Here is a 23,724-nt window from a genome sequence, read left to right as displayed (position 1 = left end):
CGACACTAGAGGTTTACGAGGTGAACACTCGAGGGACGATTCGAAGGAATCGTTTGTCGAAAGTGGAGTGGCGCGAGAGGTGAAAATTATTCATAAATGTAGGCCGGTTCGCGACGTAGGCGAGCGTGTACGTAGGCCGAAGCTAAAATCTAGCGAATATTAAGGTAGAAGAGGTGCTCCCAAACCGCATAATAAACGCATAACGGTAATCCTTAAAACAATAATTAGCCGCGAGAGCCAACCAACAGGCGACCATCTTCCACCACCGGTGCGGTGCGGTGTGCACGAAATAACTACGCTACCACGGACTTTCGTAGTCCGTTTCCCGAATTAATACCGCGATTCGCGATGCGACTTACTCCACTACTACGATACAAATTACGATACGCGGGAATTTACACTTTTTTCTCGTTTTCGATTCACGCGTTCGATTTTTCCCGATGGGAAAAGGAATCGTCACGACGAAGGAGCGGATCAAGACCGATCGTTTAGATAATAAAATTAGAATGTAAAAATATCCATATATATTCTGGATCTAATTACGTGGATATATTCAGGAGTGAAAAAAATGTCACCGGTTTTGCAATGAACCGGTGAAAGTGCGGAGGTAGATAGGATCTTAGATATCCCCTCTTTGTCGTTCGTGAAAATGAAAGTTTCGAAAAGGAAGTCCGTGAAGAAGGGAGAAAGAGAAAAGAAGAGGTTTTGGACGGCGGAGGCCGAAGAGTGGAGGCAAGGCGAAGTGGTAATAGTTTTAATCCGGTGTCTTTGAAGTCGGGATTTGGTGGCGTAGCAGTTAGTGGCTGCTGGTAAGTCCAAGCGAACCCACTTCGCACTCTGATATCATAATCCGAATAATCACTATTATTGCCGTCATTTGCTTAATCCAAAGCTCGGTCGCTCGGTTTTCCACGCTTCGAAGCTTGGGATCTGTTGGCCGATGAGCATGCACCGAAATATTCACCGTATCGAAACTATTTTTTTTTCCTCCATTTTTCCGCGAATATTTGTTCGCGAAAATTGCTCGATTTTTTTTTTTTTTTTTTTATTAGGAAATAAAATAGAATAAAACGCGATTTATTTATTTTCCTCGTGGCGAATGATATGATGGCTCGTGATGGCAAACTATAACGTTTTCCATCGAGTGGAACTGCGATGGTATCGCGTACGTTTTGAACGACGTACATTTATACCTTGCCTTCGATAAAGTCGGGACACGGATTCGAATCGGGCGAGCGGAAGATCGAAATCGCGATTCATCGTGAGAAGAAGGTAAAGAGAGGTTTGGGATGGAACGTCTGAACTTTCGGTTCTTTGGGCGCAAATATCTGTCCGCGGTACTGGAAACTTCACGGGCAATAATGCATAAACTCCATTTAGGTATGTTTAAGCCGGGTGGAAGGAAGGAGACATTAAATCCCCGAGATTCGTTCTAATGGCTGCGACTCTCTTACAAAGTGTTCCGTGGCTCTTTTGCTTCGTACATTTAACGGGGGTTACGCGTGCGTTCCTTATAAATTCCCTCGATCCTCGGTGTGCGGTCGGGTGTCGGGAAGCAAAGTAGAATCGCTTAAGTGAAATAACGAAAAAACTTTAGCATAAACTGCCGCTCTTAATTTGACCAGTTTGTTCAGCTTGGCCCCGCGGTTCATGGGGCTAAACGTTTCGTTCGTTTCCGGAAAAACTTGGGAATTATGAATTAGCGGGAAGTCGGCAGGAAGGTAATGCATTTATTCCGGACTGGACTTATTATGAAATTATAATGCAAAAGACAAGTTGGAGAGAAACCACGGCTACCCTTTTACACCGTTGAATTAAGTAGCATCGTCGTCCATCGTAATTCGAATTAATTACAATTTTCCTCCCGTTCGTTCCCTCGCCATACCTTTCATCCGTCTCCCGTCTTTTAGCAGTTTTAACCACCGATATCCGATAAGAATTAACGACAAAAGATAACGACATCGAAAAATGACGTGAAATAATAATAAACGAATCGTGATCGATCGATTGATCGTCGTTAAAAATACATATAACGTCACGTTTACAGAACGTTTACAAAACGAGTTAATTCCTTCGGTTTTTATTAATTTTCACACCATCGGAAAGGTTCGTGCTCGCGAGTCTATTAGCCTATTTTGACCCAACCATCTATCCTATTTCTCTGTTAGGCTCAAGATGAAATTTTTTTTTTTACGATCACAATTTACGATACCTTACAATGTTTCATTTTTAACTCAATTCGGATTCAATTTTCACTTTCTCTTAACGCCTCTTAATAACGACACATCGACTGTGTCACGTGTCAATGGATAATCCTCTGGAAATAGAAAGTCGAACTTTCTGGAAATCTCATCTAGGATACTAGGAGGCGAAAAATTGCGGAAAATTTCACTGGGAAATACGAATATACACGGGAAGTAGGGTACTACGCGGGTTGAAGAATTGGATCGGGCGAGAGGCAGGTATTGGAAAAAGTAGGAATGGAGAAACATGAGGTATAATCTCGAAACTCGCGGCTAATTGCGAAAGATTAGATAGGAGAAGGCGGAGATGCCGCCGTGACAGAGGTGGCGCGAAGGGTAATGTTACACAAGGCAGTAGTCTCGGTGGCATGTGTCGTTGATGAGGCGGTTAGTATTCAGCGGTGCTTTCCGAGCCTGGAACTTTTGAAAACTAACCGAGTAAAGCCACCTTAATTCCATAAGAGGGAGGCCAAAGGGGTTCGAGCGTCATCGTAACACCCTCTTAATTACAGGATATTAGGAGACGCCCACAGGAGCCACGGAGGTGCAGGAAGCCAGATAGTGCGATTTATTATTCGCGGTCTACCTTATCTCGCTTTTTAGGAGTCGGATTTCTTGGTCTGTAAACTTCCGCTGAAGGAGAGATTGATTCAGCGCGGGTTCGTTACGTTCATTTTTCTCGATTCGTTACGAAAAACGAACGAATATGTTTTTCATTTACGTTAAATATTTATTTCATACGCGTATAAACACACACACACACACACACACACACACACAGAGTCTTAAACTTATCTTATGCCTTCGGTAATAAAGTAACTATGATAGAGCGGATTTTCGGATCTATGTTAAGAAATAAGATTAATATATCGCGGAACATGACCGTCCATATATTTTTTTCTTTTTAAACAATAATAATATACGAGACAATAATTTACGAGACAAGCATCGAGCGTTATTTCAGGAACAAATATTATTATTAATTGGAAGCGAAATTAACGATTAGTTAGGCGAGAAACGAAGATCTCTCGGGATCGGCTTGATTTTATAATCTTTCGGGATTGTGAAAATCTCGATAATATGAATCTCAACAATTTGTAGTTGCTATAATATGTTTGAAGGAACGTGTTGTGACGTACGATCGTTCGTACGATTTTTGCGATGCGGTTTTAACGATTGATCGTTAGAAATTAAATCGTCGACCATATTCGAGCCATATTCGAGAGGGTACAAGGGTAATCGCGATTGATTCGAGAAAATATTTGTATCGTAAAGAAAATTGAATACATTATGCGATGATGATATAAATTTGATGGCAACTTACATGCAACGTATTTCTTTCTTTCCACCTTGGAACGCGCAATCTTTGCCCCATCTCTTAGGAAGTTCCATGATGACAAGACCTAGATTACCCCATAATACCAGTTGCGTGCCAGTCTCGTTAATTAGTAGATGTTTTATTTCGAAAATCGGAGGATCGGTAGGTCGAAGTTTCTGAAAGGATAAAAGAGAAAAATAATTAATAATTATTTAGAGATTTGTTTATCGTCATCGATTCATCCTCGTCATCGTTTTACGCGTCAGAAAGATAAAAGGGGGAGGGGGAGGAGGAGGGGGAATCGCAACGGTAATAAATGGTAAGTAGAATTGGATAAAAGTTTAATCGCTCGTACTCTTATCTCGACTGGTACTGCAATTTTAATTTTCGTACCGTAACGAGATAGGGGCGGTCCCTGAAATTCTACTTTCACCCTCGCCGCGCATCGTCTATCGATTAATAAACTTTATAATACGATCCTGTTCCTCGTTTGTTTTCCAGTTTGATTTTTATCACGGCGGTCCGGGAAAAGAGCAGGTGCACGACAAGCCTCCTTGCCCATGCCACCACCCTTACTCTCGGGATTTCTCTTTAACATCCCCTTGCCGCGATGCCTGCCACCCTCTTTCGCCTCGATATTTAATTTCGAACTAAGTTCGCGAACGAACGCGAACATCATTACAGGCCGGCATCCCCGTAGGTGGGGTATCGGCGCGTATCAAGGGGCAATTATTCTTTTACCCGAGGGTAGTTTTTACCAAGAACGAGACCCGATGATATCGAATGTACTTTTTCTTCCTTCTTTGATGCTTCTTTGATGGCAACCATGGAAATGAACTCGGGAGTTGGGACGATGTTTAAGAAAGATTTCTCAAATATCGATAGAAACGAGATTTCTTTTCGTCACTCCGATCGTAAAGTATGTTTATTATATTTATTTACTGCATGTTACGCGTATGAAATTTGTATCTATATCGTTCGAAAGAACGAAAAGTTGGCAAAGAGTAATATTCCTCTATTCGTTTTTTTAAATGCATAGAAATAACAATAATAATAATAGTAAAATATGAAATAAAATAAAAACGTACACCGTGCTATAGCGTAATACATTTTTTAACGATGATGGAACTGTTAAAAGGCTCGAAGAACGTACTTTTAAAAATATCAATTTCTTTCTTTCCGGACAAAGAATCTCGACAGCGACTAATACTAATACTACACTCCCCGTTCGCAAAATGTCCCGAGTAATAAAATCGTTTTTCGATCAAACCAGCTTCCCTTCTATCGCGTTTCATTTGTAGGGGAATAAAAGTGCGATGCTAAGCGCAGCGCAGCGTCAAGGAAAATGAGTGAGAGAGAGAGAGAGAGAGAGAGCCGAGTACGTTTAAAAGTTTTCTTCTCGTTAAGACTTGTTCTCTGGAGACCTCGGTGGTACGCAATGTGAACAAAAAGGAAAGAAAAAGAGAGAGGAAAAGTGTGTGTGTGTGTGTGTGTGGTGCGCGCGCGCGTCCACCCTTGGTCCCTCTCATTCTCTTGCAGTTAGTAGAAACACATTTATTAACGGCAGCTCATCTCATCCCGTTGTTAAGTACCGGTAAGAGAGTGCTCTCTCTCTCTCTCTCTCTCTCTCTCTCTCTTTCTCCTTTATCCTCTCAGCGAGAGTTCTCGTTCACTTTGGTAGCTGTCTGCGTCCCGTCCAAGGGTGAAGAGAAAAAAGACGCGAGATCGTCGACGCCTTATTAATTCGGAAGCCGAGGCTGGAGCGCAAGGAAGAAGGTGTCGCGCGGGAAGAGGAGAGCTCTTTGAAGAAATTAAAAGAACAGAGGGTATAATGTGAACACATCCATTCCCTGACCCTCTTTCTCCCTTCTCTCTTTAACCCAACCCCTGTGCCGCGTTTCTCTGCCCCTCTCGTTACCACCATTAACTCCGCAACTGTTTCACGTTTCTGTTAAATGTCAGTCAGCCGGATGTCTCGAGTCTCGTCACGGTTTCTTCTAAAATCCGACGTATTATCGTTTATTCGCGATCCTTGTGTTTCCCCTCCCCTTCTTTATTCCCTTCTTCCTCGTTCTTCTTGTTCCTACTTATTGCCACCGGATTCCATGCCCGTTACCTTTCAACTTTAATGCCATTCCGAAACGAGATTGCGCGCGAGGGAATCCTCGTCGAAACGAGTTCGTGGAAAACGCTTGCGGTGGAACCGCGATGAAACATAGAACAACGACCGATGGAAACGAATCTCTTATATATATATATATATAATAATTGATTATTTTATTCGTTTAAATCGGGATCGAAAAAACCGTTAATGATGAAAAGAGAAAGAAAAAAAAAAAAAGAAAGAAAACGTTTCGTTCGATATCCATCCGTTATTCGATTTAATTCGAAGAAAATAGCTTATAAGATGCTTTGTGCGTTTATACCAAACTTAAAACGTTAGACAATGCATAATGGGTAACGAGCTCGATTCTTATAAAATCTTTATTTAACGTCGATTCGGTAAGAATTTACAAGTAAGCTTGTCGGAGCAACGGTACGCGTGGTAGAAAAATTATACGTTTCTTAATGGTAATTTTATACGGTTATATTCATAAAAATTATCAAGGGTAAAGTTGGGAACAAATATTTTCTCGAGCAAAAGTTTCATTTCCTTTTGAATGTAAAAATATCTTTCTATTCCTGCTACACTTTATATATTTTTGAATTCGAACACAACGTAAATGGCAAATGTTTTACGTTTGTGAAGATTTGAACACGATCTTGAACAGTAAAATATTAATCTAGCCTTCGAATGAAAAAAACGTTTGTCAAAGGTTAAAATTGTTAACCGCTCGAGTGTTTGGTAATACGAGGGGACGTGAAAAGTGTCAGAGCATTAAGCCCGTATGTCGTACGAGCGACCCAAGGCGTTTCGAATAAACGGTTTATTTTATAAAAGATTCAGATAGAATGTGACACATTGTAACATTATGAATAAACACATCAAATGTCTGGAAAAGAATGCGTTCCTACTCCGTTGCATTCTTACGTTTAATTTAAAGACATTTTATAGAAATTTTACCACCGCGTAAGTCGAACGAAAAGAAATTTACAAAGACAACGTGTTTTTTTTTTTTTTGTTGTATCGCGTATACGTATACGTAGATGGAGGAAAAGTTTAGAAGAGAAGTACGCAAAAAAATATTATTACGTCCAGACTGAAAAACGTTGAATTCTTATTTTAAAATGCAAGGGGAAGACGTATATGTATGTATTCGTATTATTTTCCCTACTTACGAGCAATTTAATTTAATACAATAAACGTTTACATATTTCGAAACGAATATAATTCTTAACCGAAAACAACAATCATAATATCACAATAAGAAATTTCATTCGTTTTTGCACGTAAGCGGTACGATTAATAACATCGCATGCATCTTTCTTTCTTTCAAGTAGAAAATAAGTTTGGAATTTTAATTGATATCGAGCTACGTAGGTGTCCTACGTAGATGTTTGTATACACACAGTGTACACACAGTATCAACGAACGAAGGATAAGTTTGTGATTGAAACGGAAAGTCATGGTCGTGAATGTTCTACCAACGTTCTAAACCGCGACGAACGTAAAGACATATTGTTCGGGTGTAACAAGAAACCGTCGTCGGATTTTGGTGGAATGAAAAAGGGGAATATGGCAATCCGCGTAGCTATAACACGAGGCAGCGGGCCGAGCAAAGATGGCAAACGAGGACGTTAGCCGAATAATGCAAAACAAACCTCATTTGAGATATAGTCTGGCATTTGTCCATATTAAGGTGTGCCGTAAGGCTGCCTCGGCATTTTCGTTTTGCGCGTGTGTGCGTGCGCGTACGCTTTGAAATTATATAGCGAGAGCATCAGTCGTCGTTAGTCAGCTCCTGCCGCATTCCGGTGTTAACTATGTGTATCTTGAGCACCCGTTACGTAGCCATTTATCAGTGAGTTCCTTCATACGTGTTATTTTCCGTGTTAAGATGCACAGTTTCGCGCGCGATATTTCACTTTGCCTTCGCGTATCGTCTCTGTATTCGTCGCTAAACAGGATTTATCTTATATGGAATTTTGAAAAAATCGATCCATCGAGAATTCTCCTCTCTCTCTCTCTCTCTCTCATTTTTCGATATCATCTTCCGACTTATATTTTATTTTCGATGTACAATTTCGGATAAACGAGATGGACGTAAATCAACGTTGAACGAATTGCACGTATTTTGCTCATTGTTGGGGAGAAAAGTGGAATTACGCAAAGAGACTACTACTACTACTACTACTACTACTAATTACTACTACTATTACTACTACGTTCGTATATTTCAACTTGTCATTGTGTCTGGCAGCCAGACTTTCATCGTAAGCGACACACGCAACTTTATATTAAGCGTAAGTTCTAAACTAATAAGACAACAGCGACGATAGGACGATCAGGGTGAACCGAAAGGGGTAGAGCGACGCAAGAAGGGTTCAAATTTTGGTGGTGAAGCTACAAAGCGGGTCACCGATTACGACGTTGATCGTTTATGAGAGAGATCCAAATTAGATAAGTTGAAGCAGCTTCCTCGCTTCAACCACTCGAGACCATTACTCTCCAAGAATTTCAATTAGGCATCATTTTCGAATTTACAAATCCTTCAAGCTATGCCTGAACAATCCCCCCCCATGTCTCGTTACGAAATTACACGATGCTAAATTCTAGGATTAGTAGAATTTCTACGTAACGGAGAAACTAGAACGAGGTGATCTCTCATCTTTTCGATTTTAAACGAGACAGATTTTCCTTCTTCCTTCGTTTCAAGAAAATTACAAGAAGCAAGAGAGAGAGAAAGGGAGAGAATAAAGAAAAATCGTTTTAAACGTAAATTTTTCCAAGAAAATAAGCTTCTTTTTTCTTCAGCTACCTCAGACAGGTTCGACGATCGACGATGATCTTGAACGAGAGTCAAGGAACAGGAAGGCTTGATTCGAAGGGGACATCGCGAAAGGATGGGAAGGAACGGCCGGTAGTTTTCAGAGAGAAAGAGACGAAAGGGAGGCCCGTTAGGTAGTCGACGTCGGATGTAAATTTGCATTGAACGAAATGAGGCGCTATGGGGCATTCCAGTCCGAAGTTAATAGCTTCCCAACGATTAACCGTATCCCTCCGTGCACCGTGTCTAACCGGCGCGCCTCTTTCTCTCTTTTCCCATTCTAATCCTCTCTTCGTTCCCCTACTATTATTTTCTCTTTCTCTTCGCGTTTATTCCTTTTTCCCTCGCGTTCACCTCATCCCATCCTTCTTACGTATATAGTGCTTGACATCTATCTAACGGTATACGCGTATACACGTACGTACGCGATATACGCGTATACACGTTTTAAAGGTTGCGAAATAATTGACTCGACCGAGACGAATCGATCGACGATCCCTCGTTCTTCCGTGGCATTTCTCGATCGACTCGTCGACAACGCATCCTCGACATCGAATTGGCGACGATCGCGATCGAAACGTGGACGAAGAAAATTGAATACGATCCAAGAATGGTGCAGAGAGAATGGTGCAGAATCGGTAGATGGAAAAGGCGGTGCCTAACCGTGGCCCCGCAGCCAATAGTTTCCAGGCATGGAAAGGCGCCACGGGGGTTATAGGGCATAATTTAGTGGACAGTTTGATATACAAACAATCTTTAATGAAATTCTTGGTGTTCATTAATAACGCATTACAGCCTCGTGCGGCAGTGGCGCCGGTGTCGGCATCGGTACCCGGGAATCCCATGCCCTCACCCATCCTTTTGCTCCTCATACTCCGTTTTCCTAGCCACCCTCTCTCTACTCCATCGCGGCGCTCTCTGCCACCCTTTATCGTTACCGACTTTTCGGACTAATCTTTCCTCTCTTTTTCCATTTTATCTCGCTTCTCGTATTTTACGTATTATACCTCTATAAGCGCTATCCTTCTTCTATATATTTTCAAACATTGTTATAACACGTAGCACACACACACACACACATATATATATATATATATATATAGAAAAGAGAGATGGAACGAGTATATAAGAGAGAAGAAAGGAGAGAACCGATGGGAATTCGTTTTGGGATGGACGATACCCCGACGTGTTTAATGAATCGACGTAATCAAGGGTATGGGGATAGGTCGAGCGACGAATGACAATCGAGTTTTGTATTAATGTCCGACTATGCCGCACCCACGGTCCCTCCGCGCCGCGTACGACACTCGCCCATCAGTCTGATCGTTCGTTTAATCAACCGAGCCGCTAACGCGATTAACTTATTGCGTATTCCTATCGTTTCGTACACGTGAGACACGAATCAGCGATATCCCATTGGGGGTGTCGTTCTTTCTCTCTCTCTCTCTCTTTCTTTCTTCTCTCCCTCCGCTCGCTCGCTTGCTTTCGTTTCTTTCTCTTTGTTTACTGTCACCTGTCGTGTCGCGTTAGTACGCGAGTATATAAACGCGATAATCATTTTTCGACGAATCATCGGGCGGATTCCTCGGATAATTTCATTGATCATTTTCTAATTAAACGAAAATCTCCTATAATCCCTTTAACCGTGTTTAAGCTTTTTCGTTGTAACTGGGATCGTAATTGGGACGATTACACGATGATTAGTTGATAGTAGATCGTAGTAGGGTAAACTTACGATCGATCGATTACTTCTTCCGTTTCGTAAATGTTTTTCTTATCATTTTCTCCCCCCTATCTATCGTTTATCGTTATCGTTTACGATCTTTTCTTAATCGATGATTACCATTTATATTTCAAAAATTATGATTTAACATTTACTCTTCTTCCTCCTTTTCTCTTATATAGCAATATAATATTATTATTATAAATTTGATCAAGATCTGGATATCATCGATCGAATCAGAATTTTTCCAAAGCAAAATTTTAACGCGTTAAACTACTGTATACGTTAGTTTAAGTTACGTTAAAAATCTCGGCGTCGAGGTTTCGTTTCGTTTTTATATACGTTTTATATACGAGTTGGTTACAGACGACGGAGTATAAAAGTCAGTAGACGAGAAGACGATAAAATTTCTTCGAGACGAGTATTTTTGCTCGCGTGAAGACTAACGCGTGAAAAAAAAGGACGAAAGAGAGGAGGAGAAGAAATGGATCGAATTTTTGTACGACGTATTTTCGGAAATAATAATTCCCGAGCCGATGTATGCGCGCGTGATACGAATGGTTGGAAAAATCGCGTACAACGAACATCAGGTTGGATGCCGGGAGAAGCGAAAGGACGCGGAGTGGAATGATATCATCGGTGGCGGGGTCCGGCATGATATAGAATTTTAATATAGTGGTTTACGAGCGCGATTGTCCGCCATTTTACGGCCGCTATAGAACGACCATTTGAATTCTTAGATCTGCATACTTTGCGGAATTGCGCGGTCCGACTGGCACGACGATGGACCAACGCCAGAGGCTGACCCCAACCCCATCGACCAACCTGCACTTTCTCGTCCCATTTCCGTTATTCCTTGTTGCCTCGCCCGCTCGCTTCAAATATAAATATTCTTCGTCTTCTTTCTATATCGCGCTTTTTATTCGCTTTCCAACTCGATGCCGCGCTTGCGTCATCTCCGTACGTGCGTCACTCTTTTCAAACGTTACGAGCGAGCGAAAGTTGAAAGGCGAAGAAAATCCGAATTAATCGCAGCACTACCGGTGATATAAATATCGAATAAAGAAAAGAGAAAAAAAGCGTTACGAATCACTCGGATATCGATCGAATCGAAATATTTCCGTTATTTAATATTTCTTAAATTTAATATCGGAATAAATGAATTTAATATCGATCCGATATTAAGTCTCATATTTCATATGCTACGCATACCCTGTGCACGTTCGTATCCGATCAAGTTAGCGAAAGCGTTGGGACCGAGCGGAGATAATAAGAACGAAGGGAAGAAAAGTGGCGGCGTTCGCATTACAGCTTCGTGGATGATGTCAGAATCTCATTTGATTACCATAGAATTCGAGTTTTCTTCGAACCGATGGAGGCGATTATTAATTTTCTTTTCATGCTCGGTATTCTCCTCTCTCCTTGCTACGAACGTAATCGATTCGAAAGGAGAACCATTTTTCGTCCGCGCGAAAGTGACTTACGATCGTTATTACCATCCCAAAATAGCAGTTCGTATCCGTTTCGTTGGTGGATGAACGAGCGGGGACGCGACCGCGCGTAACGGCGAGAAAATGACGAATATGCTCCCTTCATTGATACCAGACACATGGAATTTTATCGCGTCGTTATCGTTAGAGTTATAGCTGCGTTTTTAAATTTCCTTCGTTCCCACGTACTAGAATCATCATTGTTGCAGATTTATCGCGGCGGATCCCCCGTTAATACGCTTGGAAGTTTTTTTTTCGAAAAAGGAAATAACCGACTAATACCGATGATCTGTCTAGTAGGGATATATAATCGAAATAAGACGTATACGTATATTGGATGAGAAATGGATGAAAAAGTTGTTTCGAAGGATCGATAATTTTGACAATTGATTATTAACAAAGGCGAAGAAGACGCGATCGAATGGGAATGGAAATGAAACAAAAGGAATGGAGATAAAATTAGCGAGAGGGGGGTGCAGGTGCGATAATCAGGTGGGGCCGAGAGAAGCAACTTGCACGTGGCACCGATACGAAGGAGAGGTTTCGTTCATCAAGTTGGAAGGACGGGAGAAGGGAAGGGAAGGAAAAGGGTGGTGGTGAAGTCTCTCTCTCTCTCTCTCTCTCTCTCTCTCTCTCTCTCTCTCTCTCTCTCTCTCTCTCTCTCTCTCTCTCTCTCTCTCTCTCTCCTTCTCTCCTTCCCACGATATAAGCCGTATCAGTTATAATTTACAATGTTATGGCGATTTTATGTATATCTTGGCAGAGCTGCGCTCCCCCGCGCTGAGAAGTATTATTTAAATTAAACGGGGCTAAACTAAGCGAACCGACGGCATCGAAGTGGCGGAGAGAGAGAGAGGTGCCGCGGCGGTATGCAAATTATTATCGCGGGGCGATAATTTAAATGCATATTTCGCCTCCTATATCATTTTATTATTGCCAGCCAAGTTAAGTCAGTTGGTGGGCGAACGTTTACGAGAACGAGCCTCGCCCTGTGTAACTACCACACCGATACACCTTGTATTAGAAACGCTATCGAAGCATTTTCCCCGTATAATCCTCATTGTTACTGCCTGCGGGACCATAATATCCTGTCGAGTAACGGCTACCGAGCAGGATTAATACTCAACGTCTAATTGTATACCGCGAGGAAGTGCCAGCTCATCCAACTTGGCCCCTGTCTTCGAGCCGATGTCCCCGCCGGCATCGGCCGTTTCTGGGCCGCGTCACAAGCCCGTACTCGATCGCGTTTCCCTCGTTCGATCCCTCGTTCGATCAACCATATTTCCCGTATCACCTTCTTCGCGAATTTTGCTTTAAGAAAGCGGATCGAAACGAAGGAAGAATTAAGGGAGGAAAAGAAAGAAAAAAAGAACGAAAATTGTCGTCGGTCTCTGTCGATGACGACACGATGACGACGTGGAGGGAAAGACGGGACAAAGAGCAATCCCATCCTGCGAAAAGCTAAACCACGGCTCGCGGTCGACTGCGAGATCTCGCTATTCTCGCGCCACCACCGTCGAAAAGTTGAGACTGTTCACCGTTCTCGGAACCAATTTGCAACGACCGCGATTGTTCTCTCCCCGGTGGCGCATTTAGTCAGGATTTACATTTTCGAGAAACAAGAATGAAAAGCGTGGTGGAGAGCCGTAGAACCGCCGGGGCCGGCTACCCGCTAAGTTTCAAGAAACCAAATCGGACAGGCCGCGCCGCAAGTATCTCGAACAACGAAGAAGGGGTTCAAACCTGGCGTGGTTGGTATTTTAATTCCTGACCGTTATCGCCCCCGCGTAGCCAGGGTCAGTGGCGAAAGATACATGTAAGTTGACCCCGCCCTCGAGACCTCTCTGGACGCTTATGAATATTAATTTCGCCCACCCCCTCCCCCCAACCGAAAACAGACCCGACAGGAACAAATTAGATCTTTCCTTCTTCCATACATTTCCCTTTTATTCTCCGCGCTTCTCCCCTCCCCCCTCCCCCTCCCTCACCCTCTCACCCCGAATTGTTCGCGCTATCGTTGAACACCGGGGCGATATCGGTGATACGTGATTCGCGTTAACGGGAAGACGCACGCGCTCGCGAAAAACGAGGAGGAGGATCGAGGATAACGATAAGAAAGGTTGGATTCCGCAAACACGATTTCGGGAGGGGAAAAGTTGGAAAAGCAAAAGTTTCTCTCTCGTCGGTTATTCGGTGTTTAAACCGAGTGTTACGCTATCTAACCAACGTACCATTCATCCGCGAATACACAGAGGCAACGGCGGAGAGAGACGTGGTTACAGACTCGCGTACTCGCGTAGCGCCCACACAACGGGAGTTTATCTCTGTATCTTTCGGATGTCAGACGACCCTTGGTATTTCCTACAGTTAGTTTCCTGGGCGCGACTCTGCGCGATTTCGAAGGGTGCGTGTTTCAGGCCCATGTTTCCTCGTAATACATGCTCAGGTAGGCACAAGTACGCGTGCAACGTTCTCGCCAACGGTAACGAACACACGTACCGCCAGATAGAGTTCCCTTGAATCTGGCAATCTCATAACGGGGAGTTAAAACCACAGCACGAATGTCGTATCTTAGCCCCTGTCTCGGCCCCATTTCCAGACTTTCTTACGTTCCAAGGTAACGTTCCAACACCCAAGCTACGTACGTAGATATTATTATCATCAGCCCGAGTTCTCGTTTCCTCTTCGGGTCGGGATCGAAACGATCGCGTTTCACGTTTTTTACCGGATCGAAAGCTCGATAGAGTCGGAAGAAGAAGAAGAAGAAGAAGAAGGAAAAGAAGAAGAAAACGAGGACGTAAACTATGCGTAAAGAGATACGGTCGGAGAAGGTAGTGGCGCGGTAATGCAGCAGCGAACCGCAAAATGGGATTCGCGAGCGGCGTCCGTCGTTGCTCGAAATAAATAAATAAGTAAGACGGGGCGTGTTTCGGCGACCACCCCTACCGAGCCGGGATTTGCCTCGCTACGAGGACGCTATGAGAAATCCGTACAACTTGGCAAGAAGTTGCCATCGCATCCTGAATTTCTGCCGCTGCGCGTTCTCACACGTACACGCGTACCGTGAACGAGGAGGGCCTTTCGTACGTTGTTTCGCCTCATCTTAATGGATTTCGCAGTAATTGTAAAATATTTTGCGAGTTCCGCAACGCGCACGTGCACACTTACAACCGCGCTTCGGAATCGCCTTCCCTTCGCCGTTATTCCTTTCATCACGATTTTTACCTTCGAAAAGCGACCCCGTTCGACGCCAGGATCGGAAGATGAGAAACTATTTTTCTTTCGCCCGTTAAATAAAAATTTCTTCTCCAAAAAAAAAAAAAAAAAAAAAAAGAAAAGTGGATTGAATTCGAGGGGCGGGAGTATCGTTTCGCATCGAAACGATCGGAGGATTCAACCGACCGCTTCCATCCTTCTCGTCCAGACGAGTGTCCAGGGATGAATGCACGCGATGCGTGTTGCACCCCTGCGGTGAAAAATCGTTGTCCGTGTAAACGTATGGCCCGTTAAATACAGCCTACGTTGAAAAATAACCTGGCAAATTGAATGGAGGCGATGCAGTGTGTGTATGTGGGAAAGGGATAGGGAGTAGTAGGCAGACGATGGAAAGAGGGTGAGTTCCGATGGTCGGAGTAAAAATTCGGCGAGATTGTCGACGACGAGACATCGTACTTGTCACCCCACCTCGAGCTTTCACGAGCGGGCCGTGCAGTTTTTTTTTCTCCTTCTTTTTTTCTTTTTTTTTTTTCTTTTTGACCGAAAAATACTCGGTCTCGTTGTTGCTTGCCGATCGAAGAGAATGCTTTCCACGCATTTGCGTCTACCAACCGCGCTCCTTCAAATTATCTCTCCCCTCTTTTGTCGTTGAAACGATTTCGTTCGTCCGAAGCGAATTCGTTTCGAATTCGTGAAAAACGATCGCAGCCATTTCCGTGTTCCACGATAAAAAACTACTATCGACTTTTCACCGTTTACCGTAAACGATCTTCCCCTCCCCCTCCCCCTCTCCCCCTCCCCCCTTCTCCTCGACCATTTTTCCTAGCTTTGTCCGAACTGCGTAAATTTTCATCTTTAAACGGGCTTCGTGCATTTCTCTTTTCCTTCTCGATATATTCTACGATATATTCTTGGAACTTTAGTTTTCGTTCTCGCTCTTCCCCTATTTTCCTTCCTTTCGTTTCTTTTTCTTTTGTCTCGGTTATAAGAGTTTTACCGCGGCGAGCACAGTGGAATTCGTTACCGAAACTGATTAAAAGTTGTCACCGGTATAAGCTGCTTGAGAACAAGTTTTGCAAACATTTACATAGGAAAACTCGAGGCTAGTCAATTAGTTGGGCCAAGTTAACGCAGTTAACCCGCGTTGTCCCTCTCCGTTCGACGCGATACTCTGTAAAACTGCAACCACAGTTGAAGCGAATTGGTATCAGGTGACGCATCGATGGCGTTCGTTTTTTCTTCGAATCTGTTATTTGCAAACGGTTTATCAGAATCGAATATGTTTATCAGAGAGAGAGAGAGAGAGAGAGAGAGGGGAGAGAGAGAGAGAGAGAGGGAGAGAGAGAGAGGGGGGAGGGAGGGAGGGAGGGAGGGAGAGAGAGAGAGGGGGGGAGAGAGAGGGAGGGAGAGAGAGAGAGAGAGAGAGAGAGAGGATATTTTTAATATCCATTCGCCATGGACGCGACGTTAAAAATTAACGAAAGGATCGCATCGATCGGGCAACTTATTCCCGAGGCTGTTTTCGAAAGAAAGAGGACGAAAATTGAACGAGCGTTGCGGAGACGTTTTCGCAATCCGAAATACAAATACGAGAGGATTAGAGGAGAGGAAGAGACAACAGGGGGAATTGGACGCGTGTGTGACACGGGGCGGGCGTCGAACATTAAGCATAATGGCCTCCGTCGACAAGAATGTGGCCCACCGGTGGCCGTCGCGTAAAGTGCCTATTTATTACGTTATTACGTAGATTTGATGGGACGCGAGGAAAGCAAACGCGCGTGCATTCTCTTCCTCCGCGGAGAAAAGGGAAGAGAGTTTGAGCGCGAGCTCCTAATGCGACTCGATTTAAAATATAAATTCTCCGCGATATGTAATCTCGTGCCTTGGCTCGTTTTCTTTGGGATTCCAGAACGAGGTTGAAGGCACGTCACCCGCTGGCCCTGGGGAGGGGAAACGATGTCTTTCCCGAGGGCTCGTTGTGCTGGAACAACTCTGATATATCATTGGTTTACCGAGAAACGTAATATTCCGTTGACGGATGGAACGTTATCGGCGATATATGGCCGTAAAAGTATCGTCGAGTCGAGTATATCTGTATTTGATACACGGCTCGTCTCCGACTCGTATCGATCGACAACGATTCCAAGAAATGATTTTTCTTAATTACACACACAATTCATCGATTTCTCTTACGACGAATTATTATATCCAAATATCAACCAGTGTCTATAAATAATTATGGGGAGGAGGATAGGATAATTTTTAAAAGAGTTGTCGTCGAATCATTTACCGATGATTCGAACGTGATTGAACGGAGGAGGAAGTGGAGGGTTGTGGAAGGGGGCGGATGAAGAGGAGAAAATCGTGATATATCTAATAAATAGGAGCCATTCGTAATGTCGCGGCCGGTGAAACCGTTCGGTTGGCGACACTGGCGCCGTTCGCGCTTTTTGCCATTGATAATAAATTACCCAACGTGATATTTCTTATTGTTAGGAGGGTGCTAGCGAGTGCGTCTGAGGGCTTTGATCGGTACGTACTTTCTCTCTCTATATATCCAGTGTCGCGGTCGTTAATCAAAGGCACATCCCAACTTGGCTCTGGTTCGGTTGCACCACCACCACTACCGCTTCTCTCGCAAACTAGTAATCCCCTGTCGCCAATTTTATCCAACCCTTGCTTTCTTATCGGTGTAGCCCTAGTCCTTCGAATACCGATGGAACGAAAAGATCGATGCTTTTGATCTCGCGCGTTGAAAACGACGCACTCGCTTCCAACGAACGTTTCACTCGTAAGCAATCATTTTCGATTTTTCGGAAACGATCGCGAACGAGGATGATCGAGTTCAATTATTTACACGATTAAAAATTATGGATATTCGTTATTATATCGAATATTCTTTAATTATAAACCGAGAATTATTTTGTATAGGGGGGTAAAAAGCGGAGAAAAATTTGGAGAGATTTAATTTTGATCAACGATTTACGGAAAATCGCATGGCGCTAAGCCAAGGGAACCATTATGTCGTGGCGGAAATCATGTCGTTATAGGCTACGGAAAGACGGCCGTATTTTCCAAGCCATAAAGATCGGATATTGCGAGAATTATTCAGGATAATTTAAATTGAGACGCTCCTCCCATCGAGATGCGGATTTTCCGCGGAACGCGCCAAGAAAACAAGGATATAAATTATGTACAGATAGGCTGCGTAATTTAAATCGTACACCCTCCCTTCGATATCTCGATTTCGAAAGCCGTTCGGGGCCTCGTAAAATTCAAATCGATTCGCCTCGTTATTTTCACGAGAACAAATGCGTAACGTCTAATATTTATGCGATCGCGAAAATTAATTACGAATAGATGAAAAAAAATAAAATAAAATAAAATAAAATAAAATATATAACAGCTTTCAAGTTATTTACAAATAACTTATAATTTATAACTTTTAGTCTTCCGTAAAAAAAAAAAAAAAAAAATCGATAAAAGAGGAAATGTATCGTGTTCTAGAAAAGAAAAGAAAAATTCGCAGGAAATGAATAAACTTTCTTCGCTCGAACGACGGGAAAAAAGTATCTTCGATTCGCGTCTTGCCAATCTATTACATCAGGCTGGAGACACGTGCTGAATGCACGAATGCGGTCCATGTTTGTCAAGGACGAAATAAATCTATCTATCCACGTATAGGAGGTATATATATGAGAATCGGATCCGACACGAAGCCTGATGAATGATGGCTGGCGAAAGGAAACGACCCTTCTCGAGGATATCTTTTTTCTTCCCCCCCCCTTTTCCCGATTCTTTCTCTTTTTGCGTATCACTTTCGATCGCCTGTCTCGTTTCTACTCTCCTCCTCATCGTTTTTTCCCGCAATTTCAGGTATCGTTATATCGATGCTTGTCAAAATCTTTCTCCCCTAATGATATGATGTATAAACGCGTACACCCGCGGAAAGATATTCCACAAATCAATTAATTAATAATTTTTTCCAGGTCGAGATCCTTTACGAATCGACGAAGGTTTCCGTATCCGTCGATTCGGATCGAAACGATTCTCGTAAATAACGTATCGTATTCTGTACACGAGATTGGATATTTTGATATATCGTTTTTACAAATATGCGAAAAAAGAAAATAGTTTTTATTTTTTTAACTGGTTTTTTCCGAATTTTAACATTCTATTCGAGTATCGAACCCCTCCATCCGCGTCCATCCATTCCCCTCTCTTCTTCGAAGAGAAACGCGGATGCTAATGGTTTAATTGAATTCCGATTATCCAAAGACGGTTTCTTCGTTCCCCCTATGCCGGTTCCAGGATCCTGTTGTGCTATGAATCAAAAGCAGGGCGCGTCTGCGAGTGACGTAATTATTGAGATCTCGATTTTGCGAGGATATCTCGGTCCTTTTTCCCGCTACACGACCGAATGGCAGCCGCATTAAAATATTAATGACTCTTCGTATCGGAAACAGACTTTGGAAAACGACCCTTGACTCGGCGAGCATAAATCACCCGTTTCCTTTCTTTCTTCATCTTCTAATCGTTCCTCTCTCCAACATGTGTTCGATATTGATATACGTAGGAGTACGCATAATCGATCGAATAATGCTACGCTTCATCGAAATGAATTATTCTTATTCTTCGAAACTTCGCCGAACAAAAATTTATATTTCTGGGAAGAGTAAGAGACGGTCTCCTTTCTCTTCGAAGCTCTATCATCTTTTTCATCTTTAATTCAAACGGTTCCTCGATCTTGTCTCCTCGAGCTACAAAGGGTTTGGTGTGTTTGACGTAGACCGATGGTTGCGTTAACCTAACCGAAAGCACTCTTGTTTTAGATCGCAGAAAGATCGAGAAAGAGGCAGAGGAGGAACGAGAGTTTCGACTTGCGTACAATAGTGGACTTGTGATTTAACGGGTCAAAGAAATTTCTAACTTCAAATGTATTCGTTATACAATTACAAAATGATTATATTCGTATAAAATATTAATATCAATTCGAATCGAGTCGTAATCGAATCATTTCGAACCGTTTGCGAATTCCAGAATTCTATTTTTATCGTTTTTTACTCTCATCTACGATGAGAAATTAGAAAAGTAGTAACATAAACGTAGAAAGTAATTAGATTATAATCCGAGAACGATACTCGTTAGAAGTAAAAGTTGTTGTAAAGATAAAGCTGATACGAACGAACGTAACCCCATTTCCAAGTTGATAAATTGCGACAGCGGTTCAATTAATACAGTTACCGAGGATTTGAACACGGTGTATTCTTTTTTAAACGCACGAGAGGCGAGAAACTAAATTGAAAGCACAAACCGACCCTTTCTCCGAACGGGGGAAAAAAAAAAAAAAAAAAAAAAAGGAGCGAGAATCGGTGGGAATACAGGGAGTGCGAATTGGTCGTTGGTGAGAGCTATCGAGGAGGCGATGCAACACGGCATATGGGGCCGATATCGAGAAAGGATCACCTGTTGCATCCGGAGTGATGGGGTTGGGGCCACGAGGGTTACGGTTCGAAGGCTATTCAGGAGTTCGGGGTAGAAACGACCCTCGATCGGTCGTGTAGTGGCCAGCGAGTGGCTATATCTCTTCAAATATCCCGTAATCGAGCTACCTTTGCTTCTCGTTTTCCGTCAAGACATCGCCTTAAAGGGGAAATCTTCCGCTCTTCTATTTACGATTTTTCATTCGAAATAAGCTCTTTCGTTACATCTTTCTCGATATCGATCAGGATAGGATCGAACGAAATTCGAAACGCATTTCTCAAAGATTTAAAATTCATCTATCGAGTGATTTAATAGATTTTTACGTACATTTTAGACGTAACATATATATATATATAATCTCGTAATTACGCGACGTGAATTTGATGATAATAAATACGTACGTACGTTATAAGTAGACGACGAAATTTTAAACAATTTTTTCGAAAACAGTTTCGATTGCGAGAAACTTTTTGCAGCGAACTTTTCCTCTGGACGTAATAATGAATAATCCATGGGAAATAAAAATTATTCGATCATTCGAAGCTTTATTCTCCGTTATAATCTCGAGATAATTCTCGAAATTAATTGGATATAGATTTAAATATCGCTATTCGAAGTTAATTTAATTGAACGAATTTTCGAATAAATTCATTTTAGCCATTTTCCCCTTGACGCTCGCAGGGTTTAATCGGCGATGCGATATCGCTCGGACCGGTACAATGGGCGAGGTTACGTTTCACGAGGGATTCGTGATTTTTAACTCGGTGTTCCGTCATCTATGCGAAATGCAATTTTATGCGCGGCCGGTTTAATCGTATTATTTTCGAGTGGTCAAGATACAGGGAATTGCCACGGAGAAAAAGGATAGTGTCGAAATGGAGCATCGGAGTCGGAGTGGTCGGTGGGTCGGGTCTTTGGTCGACGAAGGGGAAGGTAACGGGGGTGGATTCCTGTGGGATTGTTGGAACGATGCTGGAATGCTTTATGAGGGACTGACCACCGCCTTACGGCCGGGGCAATGATCCATTATTCCGCAAACTGAATTACCACGTTGCGTCAAACAATTTTCTTCCCTCGCCCTCTATCCTTCTTCGCCGATTTTTTCCCTTCTTTATCGCCGATTTTTCATTCCGATCGCGCCTTTCTATCATTTTCCCATCGCGTATCCGAGGACAATTTAATCGATTCGTTTTCACTACGAGTCGACACTACGAATCGCATATCATTAAAAACGCGATTGAAAATTTTTATTCGAATCTGACGAGGAAGAAAGAAAGAAACGTTCTTTGAATCGATCCTTGAGAGTCGATCCTTTCATCGTGGAACATTTATCTCGACGAATAAGGTTTTCTTCCTCCCTCCTCTCCTCCTCCCCCCCCCCCTTTCTCTTTATTATCGATAGGACAGGATCGATCGATCTAATTTTTCGAAGATTCTTCGAGGAACAAGGATAGAGGAAGGAAGGAAGGAAGGAAGGAAGGAAGAAAGAAATTCCCCGAAAAGAAATTCCAATAAGAGGGTGGAGACAGAGCCGAGAAAGAAATGAGCCCATTTTGATAATGGGTTCCTACATGGAAGAAGAAGGCAAGCGTTCGCTGCGAAACTCTATAGGGATTTGGACGAGGCATCGTTGCCGGATCACCGAGAAAAGCGTGTGGATATCCACGCGTGTGTTCGTGTACACGTGAATTGATACGTCTCTCGGGCTTCCTGCTTTGAATTATCGACTCTCTCGGATTCACGTAAGAAAAATGATTCGCCGACCAGACTCGTTCCTCCATCGAGTTTCTTCCTTCTTGAGACGACCAAGTTGAAAGATATTCCACTAATTAACGTCTCGATTGTATCGCGTTCGTCGAAAAATGTATCATAGATCGTAATGCGTAACATTTAACGCGAGGAGAAGAAGAAAGAGGGGAGAAAGGAAAAGGAGGAAGAAATGGAGAAAAAAATCTTTTTTCACCGAGCGTTAACGGTTTCACCTTCTTTCAGGTGGTGCGGTGCGGCGACGAGAGACGACGACGACGACGACGAAATAAGAGCCGGGTTGGAACGTCGTTGCGGTTTACGTCGAACCTGGTGTCTGCCAGAAAGGTTAATTTTAACGAATTCAACGAGGCAAGAGAGGTCGGAGTTTAACAGGATAAGCTAATTGTGGGGTATTGGCTAAGAAGTCGAGAGAAATGAGAACGAGGGTTCCAGAGAAAGAGAGAGAGGGTAAAGGGTCTGCTCGCTCGGCGCTAGTCGAGGATCGTTAGCAGCCGGCAAGCGACTGGAATCACAATTCGGTTTCTTATCAAAGAGATCCCCACAGACGCGTGTGTGTGTATATTCCGTTTATTTCTATATACAAGCCTTCGATTCTCCAGAGAATAAAATCGGAACGAACTCGCAAATCGGAATCTATCCGTTCTTCGCGTTTCAAATAATTTCTCGCGCGCAAATCCACGTGCACTTTTTTTTTTTACAAATACTTAAATTACGATATATATTTATGAAGGTATAATTCGACGATGAAACGAATTATATTGACGTGATGTAGCGTCTCTCTCGTCTCGTGTATAATATTGAGAACGATACGACGTAAGTACGTCGAGAAGGATCGATCGAATTATTCCTTCTTTTTTTTTTTTTTTTTTTTTTTATCCTTCCGAATTTTTCGACGAACGAAACGGATCGAGAGAAATCGTTAAGCGCTTGGCAATCCCAACGAAAACGCGTCAGCGTAGGTATCCTAAATAAAAAATTCGGGAGCGAGAGAGTCTCCCCAATCGTCGCTTTATACTCGAGGCTTAGATTAAGTCCGCGAAGAAAAATCTATCCGGGAGCCCCCGTCCCGTGGAAGTGGAAGAAAGGAAGGCAGCGATATGGCCGTTGCCCCGGCACCGAATCTCTCGCAAGCGATATCCTGCTTTTTCGAGAGGAATAGCAGCGGCGGCCGCCCAAGGGTCGAGCGAGGAGGGGTTGACGGCGCGACGAGGGAGAGACGACGCTCTTCCATACGTAGCTAACTCAATTTAGATCGAGTGGCAGACATTTGTTACCGAGGCTCCGACTCTGCTCCGCTTCATCTTGCCCGGGCCACCGCTGCTCCTTTTTATTTCCTATTATTTATCTGGATAAATAAGTCGGCTATTCCTTCTCGTACAAGGCTCGGCTTTCAACATCCCCCCCCGTTATCGGCTTTATCCGATTCTGACTTCTGGTGATTAAAATCGATCGATCGTGGAACAAAATCTATCCGAGAGAATTCGATAATTTCGTAATCGCGGAAATTCTATTTTCCCAACGTTTTGCTAAGATGGGTCGGTCGCGCATGGTA

The 23,724-nt window shown here is 43.1% G+C and overlaps 1 protein-coding gene across 2 annotated transcripts in view; it reads right to left on the bottom strand.

Annotated features, from left to right (window-relative positions):
- mbo (nuclear pore complex protein Nup88) overlaps positions 1-23,724 on the bottom strand; it is a 59,279-nt gene that overhangs the window by 14,800 nt on the left and 20,755 nt on the right. For both annotated transcript variants that reach the window (XM_086910920.1, XM_086910919.1), the window contains exon 2: positions 3,568-3,737. In XM_086910920.1, the coding sequence (XP_086767046.1) occupies positions 3,568-3,737 (170 nt within the window). The remainder of the gene's footprint in view (positions 1-3,567; positions 3,738-23,724) is intronic.

The sequence above is a fragment of the Apis florea genome, unplaced genomic scaffold (genome assembly GCF_048593485.1).
Source record: "Apis florea isolate Af1SG1 unplaced genomic scaffold, ASM4859348v1 contig_3203_pilon, whole genome shotgun sequence".
In the NCBI taxonomy this organism is placed as follows: domain Eukaryota; kingdom Metazoa; phylum Arthropoda; class Insecta; order Hymenoptera; family Apidae; genus Apis; species Apis florea.
This window is presented reverse-complemented; position numbering and strand designations above follow the sequence as displayed.